At 45.6% G+C, this 17,589-nt stretch overlaps 1 protein-coding gene across 1 annotated transcript; it reads left to right on the forward strand.

Annotated features, from left to right (window-relative positions):
* The first annotated feature begins 831 nt into the window (after positions 1-831).
* LOC123124909 (uncharacterized) lies at positions 832-2,037 on the forward strand. Its single transcript, XM_044545460.1, has 2 exons — positions 832-1,227; positions 1,320-2,037. The coding sequence occupies exons 1-2, from the start codon at positions 1,048-1,050 to the stop codon at positions 1,788-1,790; spliced, it is 651 nt and encodes a 216-aa protein (XP_044401395.1). The 5' UTR covers positions 832-1,047; the 3' UTR covers positions 1,791-2,037.
* The last annotated feature ends 15,552 nt before the right edge of the window (positions 2,038-17,589 follow it).

Below are 17,589 nucleotides of genomic sequence, written 5' to 3' on the forward strand. Positions count from 1 at the left end.
GCAGCTTTGCTAGAGCGAATGTTCTCGGCTTCCGTGTTTTGGGGCTTTTGGTCGATCGGCGCGGCTCTCACGCACAGCATCATCGAGTCGAGTGGGTGCGAGGTTGGTCTTGGCGTTTGCTTCAAGACGGCACTGCACCTGCACCGGTGAGGGCACCATCGAGGCGGAGTAGTGCTGGCCGCTTCGACCGGTGGACGCATGATCTGACGCCGCCGCGGCAACTGAAAACCCACATACATACGCGCGTGGTCAAGGCGGCCGGTTTATCTCAACGGCGACGTTCCACCCCAAAAGCGTAGCATACATACCGGTTTTGGTTGGTACCCCGGGTCAAGAAACCTTGTGGATCAAACAACAAGCTGTGGTGGTAGCTGTAGCTGTGGTCGATGCTCTGTTTGGTCGTACTAACGATGCGCTTTCAGTCCTTCATTGTCCTATACACGGATACGCTAAACTCCCATGTTTAGCATGACTGGAATAAGCGAACCAATATGTGGTTGGATGGTTAGAGCGATTGTGGTATCCTCAACCCATCAGGGTACAAATCCTGATGCTCGCATTTATTCCTGAATTTATTTTAAAATTTCCGACGATGCGCATTCAGTGGGAGCTGGCTCAGTCTTTCGGTGGTGCTCATAGGGGTAAGATGTGCGTGTGTACATTCATAGAGGTGAGTGTATGCGCGTGTATGTATGTTAAAAAAAGCATGACTGGAATAAAAAAACTTGGTCAATTTCCAGTACACTGTCGAGCTCGAATATTTCTTACTTAGCCTTGAACCCAAAGGATTATGAACTCCCTAGCTACGGACTCCGGTGCAATCGAGAGCCTCCTCTCCTTTTTACGTTGCGGGGCGCTTGTCATGCGCGTCCACGTCCCTCAGCTGAAAACCCATTCGCCGGCCACGGCGACGAGATCCCCCCATTTATACGCACAGCTCGCTCGCTCCTCGCCGGAGATCACATACACAAGCATCCATCGCCGATCGCATGAGCGTTGCACAAGCAACTCGACCAGATAGATCGATCCCTTGCAAGAGCTGGAGCGATGCCTTGCTTGGCGCACGAGTACCACCCCAGGCTCCCGGCCACTAACCACTGCAAGTCCCTCTCCTGCCTCATCCGGGAGACCTACGCGCACTGCCATGTCCCCTGCCTCGGGACCCCCGGCGCCCGGTGGAGCTCCGACGACGACAGCGACGACGATGACATGCTCGACACGAAACAGGTAACGGCGAGCATGCTATGGTCATGTTCTTGCTCAATTCACTTGAGGTCAGAAGTAACAGCAGAGTAAGATGCCTTGCGTTGATGCTGTAGGTGATACTCAACGAGATGAGGAGGCGGCAGCTGAAGAAGGAGTCGAGGTGCAGCGTGGGCTCGCCGACTCTGTCCAGCGCCTTCGTGTGGTCCTTCACCCCGCTCATTCTGGAGAAGGTGTCCAGCCCTGAGAAGTTCGTCGTGGTGGAAGGGGAGCAGAAGGAAGAGGCCGAGGCGGGAAGCGACGACGGCGACATCGAGAGCGAGGCGTTCTTCTCGGTGAAGAGCTTCTTCACGCGCAGCACGAGCCGGGCGGCGACCGTGGCGTCGTTGACGGACATGGGCCCGCCGGCGACGTGGGAGGGCTTCCGGGACTGCGAGGGCTGGCCGTTCGGGCTGTGCCGCCGCCCCGCCGTGCCGCCGCTGCCCAGCACGCCGGCCGACTCCTGGCAGTGGCGCAAGCAGAGCAGCGGCCGCAACCTCGCCGTGAGCCCGCGCCCTGCGTATGGTCACAAGATCACAGCGACTTAAGCGGCGCCGCCGTTGACAAACAAGAACCTTAATACCCTGTTTGGATTTGGGTATGAATTCTGCGTGCTCTCTGGTATTCAGTTCAAATTTGAACTGAATACTGGGCGCACACAGAAATCACAGTCACGTTGAGACGTTTCAGAGTGTTGCAGTGGTCTCGTTGTTTCTTCTCCTTGGAAGAATTTGCAGTTTATCTCCAAGTGTTCGACTGATCGTAATCTCAATAACTCACATGCATGTACTTTCAGTGCACTGGTTTCCTTGGTGAATTTGCTTTCCGGCTCCGTCTGCTGTACCTTCTGAAAACGGATTTCTATCCATGCAGTTCGTTGTTCCACTTGTACGGTAAACTGTAGAGGCACAAACTAAAGCGAAGCAGGAGCGCACTTGCGCACGCACGGTTGGCTAACTTCACTCGACGACTTGTCAGAGGAGATGACACGACCAAAAGGGAAAGAGAACAGGATGCCAAAGCAGTGGCATCCGGGGAGGGACCGGCCGGGCACTCGGGCGCTCCACTGCGCTCGACATTGTCGACAATGCTGCAGCCTACGGCCATCAGGCGATGATATCTGAATCCTGATCCGGCGAGACCAAATCTGGGCAAATCGATACAGTACTGTACTGTACTGCGGAGTGTGTCAGAATGCAGAGAGCCGGGTAGTGTGTGGGTCTGTGCACGAGTCAGAGAGCTGACGGCCACAGCTTGGATCGTGGGGCGAGGACTGAAGATCAAGTAGCTCTGGTCACGGTGATCCGAATACTGGACTAGGACTACTAGCCCTCGAAGTCGCACCCTCGCATGTACTAGGTCGTGATTGGCTTCCAAAGAGATAGCAAATGACAGCAATATGCGATGCTTAATTTCAAATCAAAACAAAATCTTGACTTTTTTTTTGCGGGTGAACAAAATCTTGACTTGAACGAGGGAAAGACACCAAAATCTTAATTTCAGTGTTGGGACGTGTCCGTTTTAAGCCCTTATTTGTTTGTCCATGCAGGGAATGTATCCGGTGCATCCACACTTGTGATGCTACCGGTGCACCGGATGCCATAGAATGTTTTAAAAAATCTGAAAAAATCTAGCACGTTAACGCAACATCAATGTATGATGCCACAAAATTTGGTATAAAAATTTGAAACATTTTTTTAGAATAAAAAATGCCATATTTGACATCAGTGTGATAATGGGCCAAATCTAAAGCCCAAGTTATGTTATGTACTATTTAGTGTTGAATTTTTCATATATTTTTTTTGAATTATGTTTCGAATTTTGACTTGAAATTTTGTGACAACCTACATTGATGTTGTGTGAGTGTGTTAATTTTTTCAGAATTTTTTTAACATTTTAAAAGCATAATATGAGTTCGATGCACCGGTAGCACCACGAGCTCCGGTGCACTAGATATTTTCCCTGACCATGCAACCATAATTCTCATTTTCTTCTTATATGTCCGGTCACTTGTATATGATTGATGAAGACAGAGAGAGAGAAACAACAAAGAATAAAGAAAAGAGTTAAATACACTCGAGGTCCTAAAAGCTTTTGGATAGTGTCGGTTTAGTCCTACTTCTTTCAAAGTGCACCTTTAGGTCCTAATTCTATAGTTAGTGGTTCACCCGAGGTCTTTTTTTGCATGGTCGCTCGCTGACCTGCTAGCGTGGCGTGTTGACCCACACCACGTCGACTTAGGGGCCACCAGCAAAGGAGGAACATTGCAAAAGCCCCCTCCCCATCTATTCCCCTCTCATTAGCGGCCCTTCTTCTCTTTCACACTATTCTGGAGATTGATTTAGTTCGATTTGCACTGTCTCATTAAGTTCTCGAACCGCTTGCTCTGATTTGAGTGTTTTTCTTGAACCTTAAACCGTAGAACAAGTGTTCTATGATATTTTCATTAATAAAATATTTGCATACAAGCAAAACAGAAAAAAGACAATCATCCAACACCAGTTCTTGGGAAATCCTTGACAACCAATTATCTAAATCAACTAGACTTGACTGAATCCAATGCTTGAAAGTCTCCATGTGCTTGCTTTTAGTTCTTAAAAGTACCAACTGTAGAGGCACTCCTAACCTCCTTTATTTTTTGGTTGGCACACCTTGTCCCAGGCAATAAGAGCAGTTCCCCTATCCTCCATCCCATATTTTCTCTAAAAGAAATGTCTGAGGTATTTCTTAATTTGGTCCATCACTCCCACTGGTAGAGGCAAGGTATAAATGTGGATATTGGTCCATTACTTTCTGCAGCAGCTAGGATTTGATATGGACAAATGTAATGTTTACTAGCTGCTCCCTAGTATAAATTTGGATACTGGCCTAAGAATCGTTGACATGGACATAGACACTCTAAGCATGTCAGCTGTCGTTCCTAAGTTCCAACATTTTCAGCTATATGTTTATCACAAAGAGTTGACTGGTAACATAGGATTTGATGATGTGTGCATCACTGGATCAACAAAGTCGGTCCAATCTAAACGGAAAAATGGGACAGAATGGACAAAATTGAGAAAACTTGACAATGTCAAACTTTTAATTCTTACGCGATGATTGGTGCACTTATAGAACACCCATCCAGGGTTTGCACTTGATTTTGACTAAAGCCTAATGGCGATACAGATCCAGCAGCAAGGACACACCACCATTGGCAATATACCCGGTGAAGGAGGAATGTGCAAAGGAGGCGGCGCCGACGATGATGCTGCGACACTCCTCTTCCTCACATGTTTCCCCACCAAGGAGCTTGTTGTCCTGGCCATGGCGACGGTGTGGGCATGAGAGAGAGAGAGAGGATTTTGGTAGGGACTGGGAATGTGAAGATGGGGTTTTACAAGGGGGTTTCTGTAAAAAAAATGTAGCGCCCCCTAAGTCGACATGGTGTGAGTAAACGCGCCACACGAGCAGGTCAGCAAGCGCTTGTGCAAAAAAGGACATCAGGTGAACCATTTACTTTAGAATTAGGACCTAAAGGTGCATTTTAAAAGAAGTAGGACTAAAGTGACACTACCCAGAAAACTTTAGGACCTCCCGTGTATTTAACTCTAAAGAAAAAAGGAAAGATGGGTTGTGTCCTACATGGCGAACGCTCATATCCTCCCTACATTTGGTCTTAATATGAGGGTTTGCAGACAGCCCCGGCGTATATGGATGATATGAGGGGTCCGGTTGGGTCACTTTTTTCCTTCTCTCTCCTTTTCAGTCACTTCTCGGGCGCGTCCACAGACGTTTGAGCAGGATTTGAGAAGGTCAGCTGCAGATGCTGGTAGCTATCTATTGGTCACATGTTTTTTTCTCAAACCTTTGCTCTCTTGGCCACGCGAGTGGCAATCGTGCGAGGATCTTCTATTGGCTTCTTGTCGCGGATCTCAAGGTATTCGCCTCCTTCCCTCCGAGTCTCTTCTTCCCAATGGGGTCCGGTAGTAGGTCGTTGTCGTCGGTACTGGAGCAAGTGGGGTGTTGATGGTGTTGGGTCGGCTTTGGGGGAAACCCTTGGTCGGCTTTATCTGCCATGGCAATACCCAAGGGTGCCACTTTCCTACCTGGAGGTGCTGTCGAGGTCCTCTCCTTCCACCCAATTCCCCACTCTCTGTTGATTGCTTTCCCAATTTTTGCCTCGGATTGGGAGGCGGTGGCGCCATCGTGTGCGTTGTACCCACCTTGGAGGTGCCGCCTAGGGACCATTGGGATCACAAGCGAGGGATGACGTGATTGGTGGTCGTGTGACGGCCGAGCGGGACAAGATGTGGTTCGCCGAGCCTAGTTTGGTGATCACTTCTTGTAGTGTGAGCGGCGTCCTTACAATGGGCCGGCACCCTCGACCCTAGGCCAAAGGGGACTGTTGGGGAACGTAGTAATTTCAAAAAAATTCCTACGCACACACAGGATCATGGTGATGCATAGCAACGAGAGGGGAGAGTGTTGTCTACGTACCCTCGTAGACTGAAAGCGGAAGCGTTAGCACAACGCGGTTGATGTAGTCGTACGTCTTCACGATCCGACCGATCCAAGTACCGAACGTACGGCACCTCCGAGTTCAGCACACGTTCAGCTCGATGACGTCCCGCGAACTCCGATCCAGCAGAGTTTCACGTGAGAGTTTCGTCAGCACGACGGCGTGATGACAGTGATGATGTTGCTACCGATGCAGGGATTCGCCTAAGCACCGCTACGATATGATCGAGGTGGAATATGGTGGAGGGGGGCACCGCACACGGCTAAGAGATCAAGAGATCAATTGTTGTGTCTATGGGGTGCCCCCTCCCCGTATATAAAGGAGTGGAGGAGGGGGAGGGCCGGCCCTCTCTATGGCGCGCCCTAGGGGAGTCATACTCCCACCGGGAGTAGGATTCCCCTTTTCCTAGTAGAACTAGGAGCCCTTCCAAGTAGTAGGAGTAGGAGAGAAGGAAAGGGAAAAGAGAAGAGAAGGAAGGAGGGGGCGCCGCCCCTTCCCCTAGTCCAATTTGGACTAAGCCTCGGGGGGGGGGGGGGGGGGCGCAGCTTCCCCTCTCTCTTTCTCCTAAAGCCCAATAAGGCCCATATACTCCCCGGCGAATTCCGTAACTCTCCGGTACTCCGAAAAATACCCGAATCACTCGGAACCTTTTCGATGTCCAAATATAGTCGTCCAATATATCGATCTTTACGTCTCGACCATTTCGAGACTTCTCGTCATGTTCCCAATCTCATCCGGGACTCCGAACTACCTTCGGTACATCAAAACACATAAACTCATATTACCGATCGTCACCGAACGTTAAGCGTGCGGACCCTACGGGTTCGAGAACTATGTAGACATGACCGAGACTCATCTCCGGTCAATAACCAATAGCGGAATCTGGATGCTCATATTGGCTCCTACATATTCTACGAAGATCTTTATTGGTCAAACCGCATAACAACATACGTTGTTCCCTTTGTCATCGGTATGTTACTTGCCCGAGATTTGATCGTCGGTATCTCAATACCTAGTTCAATCTCGTTGCCGGCAAGTCTCTTTACTCGTTCCGTAATACATCATCCCGCAACTAACTCATTAGTCACAATGCTTGCAAGGCTTATAGTGATGTGCATTACCGAGTGGGCCCAGAGATACCTCTCCGACAATTGGAGTGACAAATCCTAATCTCGAAATACGCCAACCCAACAAGTATCTTTGGAGACACCTGTAGAGTACCTTTATAATCATCCATTTACGTTGTGACGTTTGGTAGCACACAAAGTGTTCCTCCGGTAAACGGGAGTTGCATAATCTCGTAGTCATAGGAACATGTATAAGTCATGAAGAAAGCAATAGCAACATACTAAACGATCAAAAGCTAAGCTAACGGAATGGGTCAAGTCAATCACATCATTCTCTAATGATGTGATCCCATTAATCAAATGACAACACATGTCTATGGCTAGGAAACTTAACCATCTTTGATTCAACGAGCTAGTCAAGTAGAGGCATACTAGTGACACTCTTTTTTGTCTATGTATTCGCACATGTATCAAGTTTCCGGTTAATACAATTCTAGGATGAATAATAAACATTTATCATGTAATAAGGAAATAAATAATAACTTTATTATTGCCTCTAGGGCATATTTCCTTCAGTCTCCCACTTGCACTAGAGTCAATAATCTAGTTCACATCGCCATGTGATTTAACACCAATAGTTCACATCACCATGTGATTAACACCCATAGTTCACATCGTCATGTGACCAACACCCAAAGGGTTTACTAGAGTCAATAATCTAGTTCACATCGCTATGTGATTAACACCCAAAGAATACTAAGGTGTGATCAAGTTTTGCTTGTGAGAGAAGTTTAGTCAACGGGTCTGCCACTTTCAGATCCATATGTATTTTGCAAATATTCTATGTCTTCAATACTCTGCATGGAGCTATTCTAGCTAATAGCTCCCACTTTCAATATGTATCTAGATCGAGACTTAGAGTCATCCATATCGGTGTCAAGGCTTGCATCGACGTAACACTTTACGACGAACCTTTTGTCACCTCCATAATCGAGAAACATATCCTTATTCCGCTAAGGATAATTTTGACCAATATCCAGTGATCTACTCCTAGATCACTATTGTACTCCCTTGCCAAACTCAGGGCAGGGTATACAATAGGTCTGGTACACAGCATGGCATACTTTATAGAACCTATAGCTGAGGCATAGGGAATGACTTTCGTTCTCTCTCTATCTTCTGCCGTGGTCGGGTTTTGAGTCTTACTCAACTTCACACCTTGCAACACAGGTAAGAACTCTTTCTTTGACTGTTCCATTTTGAACTACTTCAAAAACTTGTCAAGGTATGTACTCACTGAAAAATTTTATCAAGCGTCTTGATCTATCTCTATAGATCTTGATGCTCAATATGTAAGCAGCTTCATCGAGGTCTTTCTTTGAAAAAAAACTCCTTTCAAACACTCCTTTATGCTTTACAGAAAATTCTACACCATTTCTGATCGACAATATGTCATTCACATATACTTATCAGAAAGGCTGTAGTTCTCCCACTCACTTTCTTGTAAATACAAGCTTCACCACAAGTCTGTATAAAACTATATGCTTTGATCAACTCATCAAAGCGTATATTGCAACTCCGAGATGCTTGCACCAGTCCATAGATGGATCGTTGGAGCTTGCACATTTTGTTAGCACCTTTAGGATCGACAAAACCTTCTGGTTGCATCATATACAACTCTTCTTTAAGAAATCCATTAAGGAATGTAGTTTTGACATCTATTTGCCTGATTTCATAAAATGTGGCAATTTGCTAACATGATTCGGACAGACTTAAGCATCGCTACGAGTGAGAAAATCTCATCATAGTCAACACCTTAAACTTTGTCAAAACCTTTTTCGACAAGTCTAGCTTTATGGATAATAACACTACTATCAGCGTCTGTCTTCCTCTTGAAGATCCATTTATTTTCTATGGCTTGCCAATCATCGGGCAAGTCAACCAAAGTCCACACTTTGTTCTCATACATGGATCCCATCTCAGATTTCATGGCCTCAAACCATTTCGCGGAATCTGGGCTCATCATCGCTTCCTCATAGTTCGTAGGTTCGTCATGGTCAAGTAACATGACCTCTAGAACAGGATTACCGTACCACTCTGGTGCGGATCTCACTCTGGTTGACCTACGAGGTTCGGTAGTAACTTGATCTGAAGTTACATGATCATCATCATTAGCTTCCTCACTAATTGGTGTAGGAGTCACAGGAACATATTTTTGTGATGAACTACTTTCCAATAAGGGAGCAGGTACAGTTACCTCATCAAGTTCTACTTTCCTCCCACTCACTTCTTTCGAGAGAAACTCCTTCTCTAGAAAGGATCCATTCTTAGCAACGAATGTCTTGCCTTCGGATCTGTGATAGAAGGTGTACCCAACTGTCTCCTTTGGGTATCCTATGAAGACACATTTCTCTGATTTGGGTTTGAGCTTATCAGGATGAAACTTTTTCACATAAGCATCGCAACCCCAAACTTTAAGAAACGACAACTTTGGTTTCTTGCCAAACCACATTTCATACGGTGTCGTCTCAACAGATTTAGATGGTGCCCTTTTTAACTTGAATGCAGTTGTCTCTAATGCATAACCCCAAAATGATAGTGGTAAATCGGTAAGAAACATCATAGATTGCACTATATCCAATAAAGTACGGTTATGACGTTCGGACACAACATTATGCTGTGGTGTTCCAGGTGGCATGAGTTTGTGAAACTATTCCACATTGTTTTAATTGAAGGCCAAACTCGTAACTCAAATATTTGTCTCTACGATCAGATCGTAGAAACTTTATTTTCTTGTTACGATGATTCTCTACTTCACTCTGAAATTCTTTGAACTTTTCAAATGTTCCAGACTTATGTTTCATCAAGTAGATATACCCATATCTGCTCAAATCATCTATGAAGGTTAGAAAACAATGATACCCGCTGTGAGCCTCAACACTCATTGGACCGCTTACATCGGTATTTATTATTTCCAACAAGTTAGTGGCTCGCTCCATTGTTCTGGAGAACGGAGTTTTAGTCATCTTGCCCATGAGGCATGGTTCGCAAGCATCAAGTGATTCATAATCAAGTGGTTCCAAAAGCCCATCAGCATGGAGTTTCTTCATGTGCTTTACACCAATATGACCTAAACGGCAATGCCACAAATAAGTTGCACTATCATTATTAACTTTGCGTCTTTTGACTTCAATATTATGAATATGTGTATCACTACAATCGAGATCCAACAAACCATTTTCATTGGGTGTATGACCATAGAAGGTTTTATTCATGTAAACAGAACAACAATTATTCTCTAATTTAAATGAATAACTGCATTGCAATAAACATGATCAAATCATATTCATGCTCAACGCAAACACCAAATAACATTTATTTAGGTTCAACACTAATCCCGAAAGTATAGGGAGTGTGCGATGATGATCATATCAATCTTGGAACTGCTTCCAACACACATCGTCACTTCACCCTAACTAGTTTATGTTCATTCTACAACTCCCGTTTTGAGTTACTACTCTTAGCAACTGAACTAGTATCAAATACCGTGGGGTTGCTATAAACACTAGTAAAGTACACATCAATAATATGTATATCAAATATACCTTTGTTCACTTTGCCATCCTTTTTATCCGCCAAATACTTGGGGCAGTTCCGCTTCCAGTGACTAGTCCCTTTGCAGTAGAAGCACTTAGTCTCAGGCTTAGGTCCAGACTTAGGTTTCTTCACTTGAGCAGCAACTTGCTTGCCGTTCTTCTTGAAGTTCCCCTTCTTCCCTTTGCCCTTTTCTTGAAACTAGTGGTCTTGTCAACCATCAACACTTGATGCTTTTCTTGATTTCTACCTTCGTCGATTTCAGTGTCACGAAGAGCTTGGGAATCGTTTCCGTTATCCCTTGCATATTATAGTTCATCACGAAGTTCTAGTAACTTGGTGATAGTGACTAGAGAACTCTGTCAATCACTATCTTATCTGGAAGATTAACTCCCACTTGATTCAAGTGATTGTAGTACTCCGACATTCTGAGCACATGCTCACTAGCTGAGCAATTCTCCTCCATCTTGTAGGCAAAGTGCTTGTCAAAGGTCTCATACCTTTCGACATGGGCATGAGTCTGAAATACTAATTTCAACTCTTGGAACATCTCATATGCTTCGTGGCGTTCAAAACGTCTTTGAAGCCCCGATTCTAAGTCGTAAAGTATGGTGCACTAAACTATCAAGTAGTCATCATATCGAGCTTGCCAAACATTCATAACGTCTGCATCTGCTCCTGCAATCGGTCTGTCACCTAGCGGTGCATCAAGGACTTAATTCTTCTGTGTAGCAATGAGGATAATCCTCAGATCACGGATCCAATCCGCATCATTGCTACTAACATCTTTCAACTTAGTTTTCTCTAGGAACATATCAAAAATAAAACAGGGGAGCTAAACGCGAGCTATTGATCTACAACATAGATATGCTAATACTACCAGGACTAAGTTCATGATAAATTAAAGTTCAGTTAATCAAATTATTAAAGAACTCCCACTTAGATAGATATCCCTCTAATCCTCTAAGTGATCACGTGATCCATATCAACTAAACCATGTCCGATCATCACGTGAGATGGAGCAGTTTCAATAGTTAACATCACTATGTTGATCATATCTACTATATGATTCACGCTCGACCTTTCGGTCTCAGTGTTCCGAGGCTATATCTGCATATGCTAGACTCGTCAAGTTTAACCTGAGTATTCCGCGTGTTCAACTGTTTTGCACCCCTTGTATTTGAACGTAGAGCTTATCACACCCGATTATCACGTGGTGTCTCAGCACGAAGAACTTTCGCAACGGTGCATACTCAGGGAGAACACTTATACCTTGAAATTTAGTGACAGATCATCTTATAACGCTACCGTCGTTCTAAGCAAAATAAGATGCATAAAATATAAACATCACATGCAATCAATATAAGTGATATGATATGGCCATCATCATCTTGTGCTTGTGATCTCCATCGCCGAAGCACCGTCATGATCACCATCGTCACCGGCGCAACACCTTGATCTCCATCGTAGCATCGTTGTCGTCTCGTCAACTATTGCTTCTACGACTATCGCTACCGTTTGGTGATAAAGTAAAGCAATTATAGGGCGATTGCATTGCATACAATAAAGCGACAACCATATGGCTCCTGCCAGTTGCCGATAACTCGGTTACAAAACATGATCATCTCATACAATAAATATAGCATCATGCCTTGACCATATCACATCACAACATGCCCTGCAAAAACAAGTTAGACGTCCTCTACTTTGTTGTTGCAAGTTTTACGTGGCTGCTACAGGCTGAGCAAGAACCGTTCTTACCTACGCATCAAAACCACAACGATAGTTCGTCAAGTTAGTGTTGTTTTAACCTTCTCAAGGACCGGGCGTAGCCACACTCGGTTCAACTAAAGTTGGAGAAACTGACACCCGCCAGCCACCTATGTGCAAAGCACGTCGGTAGAACCAGTCTCGCGTAAGCGTACGCGTAATGTCGGTCCGGGCCGCTTCATCCAACAATACCGCCGAACCAAGTATGACATGCTGGTAAGCAGTATGACTTGTATCGCCCACAACTCACTTGTGTTCTACTCGTGCATATAACATCTATGCATAAAACCTGGCTCGGATGCCACTGTTGGGGATCGTAGTAATTTCAAAAAAATTCCTACGCACACACAGGATCATGGTGATGCATAGCAACAAGAGGGGAGAGTGTTGTCTACGTACCCTCGTAGACCGAAAGCGGAAGCGTTAGCACAACGCGGTTGATGTAGTCGTACGTCTTCACGATCCGACTGATCCAAGTACCGAACGTACAACACCTCCGAGTTCAGCACACGTTCATCTCGATAACGTCCCGCGAACTCCGATCCAGCAGAGTTTCACAGGAGAGTTCCGTCAGCACGACGGCGTGATGACGGTGATGATGTTGCTACCGACGTAGGGCTTCGGCTAAGCACCGCTACGATATGATATAGGTGGAATATGGTGGAGGGGGGCACGCACATGGCTAAGAGATTAGAGTCATTTGTTGTGTCTATGGGGTGCCCCCTCCCTGTATATAAAGGAGTGGAGGAGGGGGAGGGCCGGCCCTCTCTATGGCGCGCCCTAGGGGAGTCCTACTCCCACCGGGAGTAGGATTCCCCTTTTCCTAGTAGAACTAGGATCCCTTCCAAGTAGTAGGAGTAGGAGAGAAGGAAAGGGAAAAGAGAAGAGAAGGAAGGAGGGGGCGCCGCCCCTCCCCCTAGTCCAATTCGGACTAAGCCATGGGGGGCGCGCAGCCTCCCCTCTCTCTTTCCCCTAAAGCCCAATAAGGCCCATATACTCCCCGCGAATTCCCGTAACTCTCCGGTTCTCCGAAAAATACCCGAATCACTCGGAATCTTTCCGATGTCCGAATATAGTCGTCCAATATATCGATCTTTACGTCTCGACCATTTTGAGACTCCTCGTCATGTTTCCAATCTCATCCGGGACTCCGAACTACCTTCGGTACATCAAAACACATAAACTCATATTACCGATCGTCACCGAACGTTAAGCGTGCGGACCCTACGGGTTCGAGAACTATGTAGACATGACCGAGACTCGTCTCCGGTCAATAACCAATAGCGGAACCTGGATGCTCATATTGGCTCCTACATATTCTACGAAGATCTTTATCGGTCAAACCGCATAACAACATACGTTGTTCCCTTTGTCATCGGTATGTTACTTGCCCGAGATTTGATCGTCGGTATCTCAATACATAGTTCAATCTCGTTGCCGGCAAGTCTCTTTACTTGTTCCGTAATACACCATCCCGTAACTAACTCATTAGTTACAATGCTTGCAAGGCTTATAGTGATGTGTATTACCGAGTGGGCCCAGAGATACATCTCCGACAATCGGAGTGACAAATCCTAATCTCGAAATACGCCAACTCAACAAGTACCTTCGGAGACACCTGTAGAGCACCTTTGTAATCACCCAGTTACGTTGTGACGTTTGGTAGCACACAAAGTGTTCCTCCGGTAAACGGGAGTTGCATAATCTCATAGTCATAGGAACATGTATAAGTCATGAAGAAAGCAATAGCAACATACTAAACGATCAAGTGCTAAGCTAACGGAATGGGTCAAGTCAATCACATCATTCTCTAATGATGTGATCCCGTTAATCAAATGACAACTCATGTATATGGCTAGGAAACTTAACCATCTTTGATTCAACGAGCTAGTCAAGTAGAGGCATACTAGTGACACTCCTTTTTGTCTATGTATTCACACATGTATCAAGTTTCCGGTTATAACAATTATAGCATGAATAATAAACATTTATCATGTAATAAGGAAATAAATAATAACTTTATTATTGCCTCTAGGGCATATTTCCTTCAGGGACATCGTTCCCTTTCGCGGTGTGGTAGAGGCGATGTGTGCCTGAGCTTGTCGGTTGTGCCCTTGCTCTCACTGTCCTATCAATTTGTCTTGGTCTCTCAACAGTTTTAATCTTCAAGTGATTGCTTTCAACGGTTTTCCTTTTCACTCGACTATCTAAGGGCTGTCGTGTTGATGTTGAGATCCACTCCAACCTAGCTCTCAAGTGAGAGCCTCTATAGTAAAAAAGGCTCTTAAAGAAACTTAAAAAGGAGTTTGGAGGCCCTTTTTCCTAGAGCTCCTTGAATGTCAATTCACCATGAAAATTTTGGAATTTTTAGAAATTGTTTTTTTAATGTACTGTTCATTGGAAGTTTCTTCTATGGGATTATCTAAGAACGTTCCTTGATATCTTGGATGCCCTGTTCAAGAATTCGGTCAATTAACCAGTTAACCTGTAGATGTATGGTCATCGAGTAGCCGGTAAACTCATAAATCGGCCGATTGGCCTATTAATCTTCTACTCGCCAGCCAACCGAGCAGCTACCAGTTAACGGTTTTCTCAACAATGCAGATGATAGCACCAAAGCGTCCAAATGAGCCCTTCCTGATATTAGGGAAAAAAGTCAATTTTACTACCTTGAACAAAGTCTATGGTTCACATAACCCCGCCAACCATTCTTTTTTCTCTCTTAACCCCTTGATCTATCAAATACTGCTCATAAACCATCTAAGGTGGGTTTGCTAACTTGGATGAGGTCAAAGCAGTATTTGAACAATGGGGCCCTCTCATCAGCCACAACCCCTCTCTCCTCATGTACGCCAAGAGCGCAGTTGGTGCTCAGTTCATGCCGAACAAGTGTGCAGGGCTTGGCTCGCTCGATGTTGTGTTGCAGAGGGCTCCCCAGGACAGATGTTCATCTTAGTAAGGTGGAGCCAAATGGCAGGGTGGCTTCGACTGGGGTGCTACTCGGCTGCGAGGACTTCGCTGTTGAAGGTTGGCGTTATAGTGGCAACTCGCGGCGAGGGCATCTGGATGCTCGTGGAAGGTTGCATGACTTTAGGAGCACGAAGGAGAGGAGGAAGACAAGGAGGGGCAGGGGACACATTGAAAAGGAAATCAATGGCATGACGAAGCTCGATTGGAAATGGGGAAGAATGTGGTCATGTTGTCTCTAGCTCGATTGTTGGGTGTTGAAACGAAAAGTGACGTAAACGACGGCATGAACGGACGCTCTGGTCATCACCGCTAGCCATTCTTCGAGCACCGCTGGGGACAAAGTTGCATTCTATCGAGCTAGAGACATCACCCCGATCCTCCCTGAGCCCTTGCCGACCCTATCGAGCTGGGAGACGCGGTGGCCATGGCGCGGGCGATGACGCTCTCCAATGTTTGAGCTTGGTTTGGTGGAGGAGATTCATGGCGGCTGTAGCGGCGACCCCGCACTCGCAAGGTTGAGTGGCCCCGAGGGCGAGCTTGGGTATGGGAGCACCGGCAAGGAGAGTGCTGGTGGGAGCGGCGCACCTATAAGGTGATGGATGGGTCACGTGACAAGAGAGCCCAATTGGTCAAATACCGCTTTGACCTCGTCCAGGTCAGCAAATCACGTGCGCAAACCCAACTAAGCTGTATTTGATAGATCGGGTGGTTAAGAGAGCAAAAAATAAATAAATAATCAGGTGGTTATATGAACCATTCAATTTGTTCAGAGTAGTAATTAGTAAAATGAACTTTTTTTAACATTATCTGTCATTGTCTCACAATCCGGAGCAACAAGGAAGCGTTGGATATAGGGTCGTTTGATAGTGCTAGAGCTTCTCCGCACGCAAGCGCCCATACACACATAGTATTGAATGTAATCCATGTAATCGATCCATAAATCACAAAAATATGGACCCGACTAGCTGGCGCCCGTTCGCTCCAGCGAGCGCCATGCTATATTAGGAAAGAAAGGACGGCGCCGAGAGGAACACGAGAAAAAAGGAAAAAGCACGCACGGACCCGACTAGCTGGCGCCCCACGCTCCTGTCGTCGGTCCCCACCCCGTCCGCGCACCCCCGCCCACGCTCCCTTGCTCACGCGACTCACGCGGCCTCACGCGCCTCACGCGACCCCCTCCTACCTTTTCCTTGAAGCACAAGCCGACACAAGGGTCCCCTTCTTCCTCCTTGCTCCTTCTTTCTTCCTCTAAACCAGATCTGCCCAATCAATGGCGTCTTGAAGAACAGAGCCGACGCAAGAACGCCTCCTTCCTCCTCCTTGCTCCAAAAATCAGATCTGGAGACAAAAAGGAGACCTACCTCCTCCCAAAAAGGTAAGCACCACCTCACCCCGACTCCTCTTTCTTCCCTACTCAACCACCCCAGTCCTTTCCTGCTTGAACATCAACTAGTTTTTAGTTTGTTCTTTTGCTCTGATGAAAAAATAAGAGCAACTTATAGATTGTTTTGAGCCAACCCTATGTATGGCATGCATCTTGAGCAACTGTTATGAGACAAAAAAGCAACACAAGTACAAAAAAAGGGCAACTCTAGTGCTCATAAAAATGCAGGACCATTGCACAGTTTTGCAGGTGCATTGCAGCAACCCTATGTATGGCATGCATCTTGAGCAACTATTGTGATACAAAAAGCAACACCAGTACAAAAAATAGGGCAACTCTAGTGTGAAACAAAATGCAGGACCATTTGCACAGTTTTGCAGGTGTTTTGCAGGTGCAACTCTATATTGTATGCATTGAAGTCTACTAGGCTTTCTTTCCTATCCTAGTATAAGGTGTTTGGGGTTCATGAGCGACCCTGGTCAGGAAACAAACTTGACAACTCGAACAGTTAACTGAAGCAACTATGTTCATTTTGAAGCAACTCTGATAAAAAAAGAGCTGTGCAAACGTAGCTGTTTCAAAAAATCTAGAGTTGCCTCTACCAGATGTAAGAACATGGCAACTCTAGTACTAAAACACATGCAACTCCCTGTGCATTAAAGCATGTACTGCCAAGAACATAAAACTCATGGAAACAAACTCATCCTAGAAGCAGGGGTAGAAGGTAGTAACTTGCATGTGTTAACACACAACTTTTGCCATATCAGTATGGTTCTCACTGAAAAGACACAAACGACAAACGCACAAAACGATGGACACGTGATAAACAGATTTGAACAATCCCACACTAAGATACTTTGCTAGCGTGCATATGGTCTCACTAAAAAAAGACATAAACTACACCAATGATATGCCTTCTGCTCCTGGTAAGCTCTCCGTCAGATGTACACATTGTTTCCCATCATCAAAAGTTGTAATCTGTTGCTGAAAAAAGGCACAAATGATAGCGCATGTCATGTAAAACAAATATTTTCTGCTATATATGTGCGTCATACTGGTAG

The sequence above is a fragment of the Triticum aestivum genome, chromosome 5D (genome assembly GCF_018294505.1).
Source record: "Triticum aestivum cultivar Chinese Spring chromosome 5D, IWGSC CS RefSeq v2.1, whole genome shotgun sequence".
In the NCBI taxonomy this organism is placed as follows: domain Eukaryota; kingdom Viridiplantae; phylum Streptophyta; class Magnoliopsida; order Poales; family Poaceae; genus Triticum; species Triticum aestivum.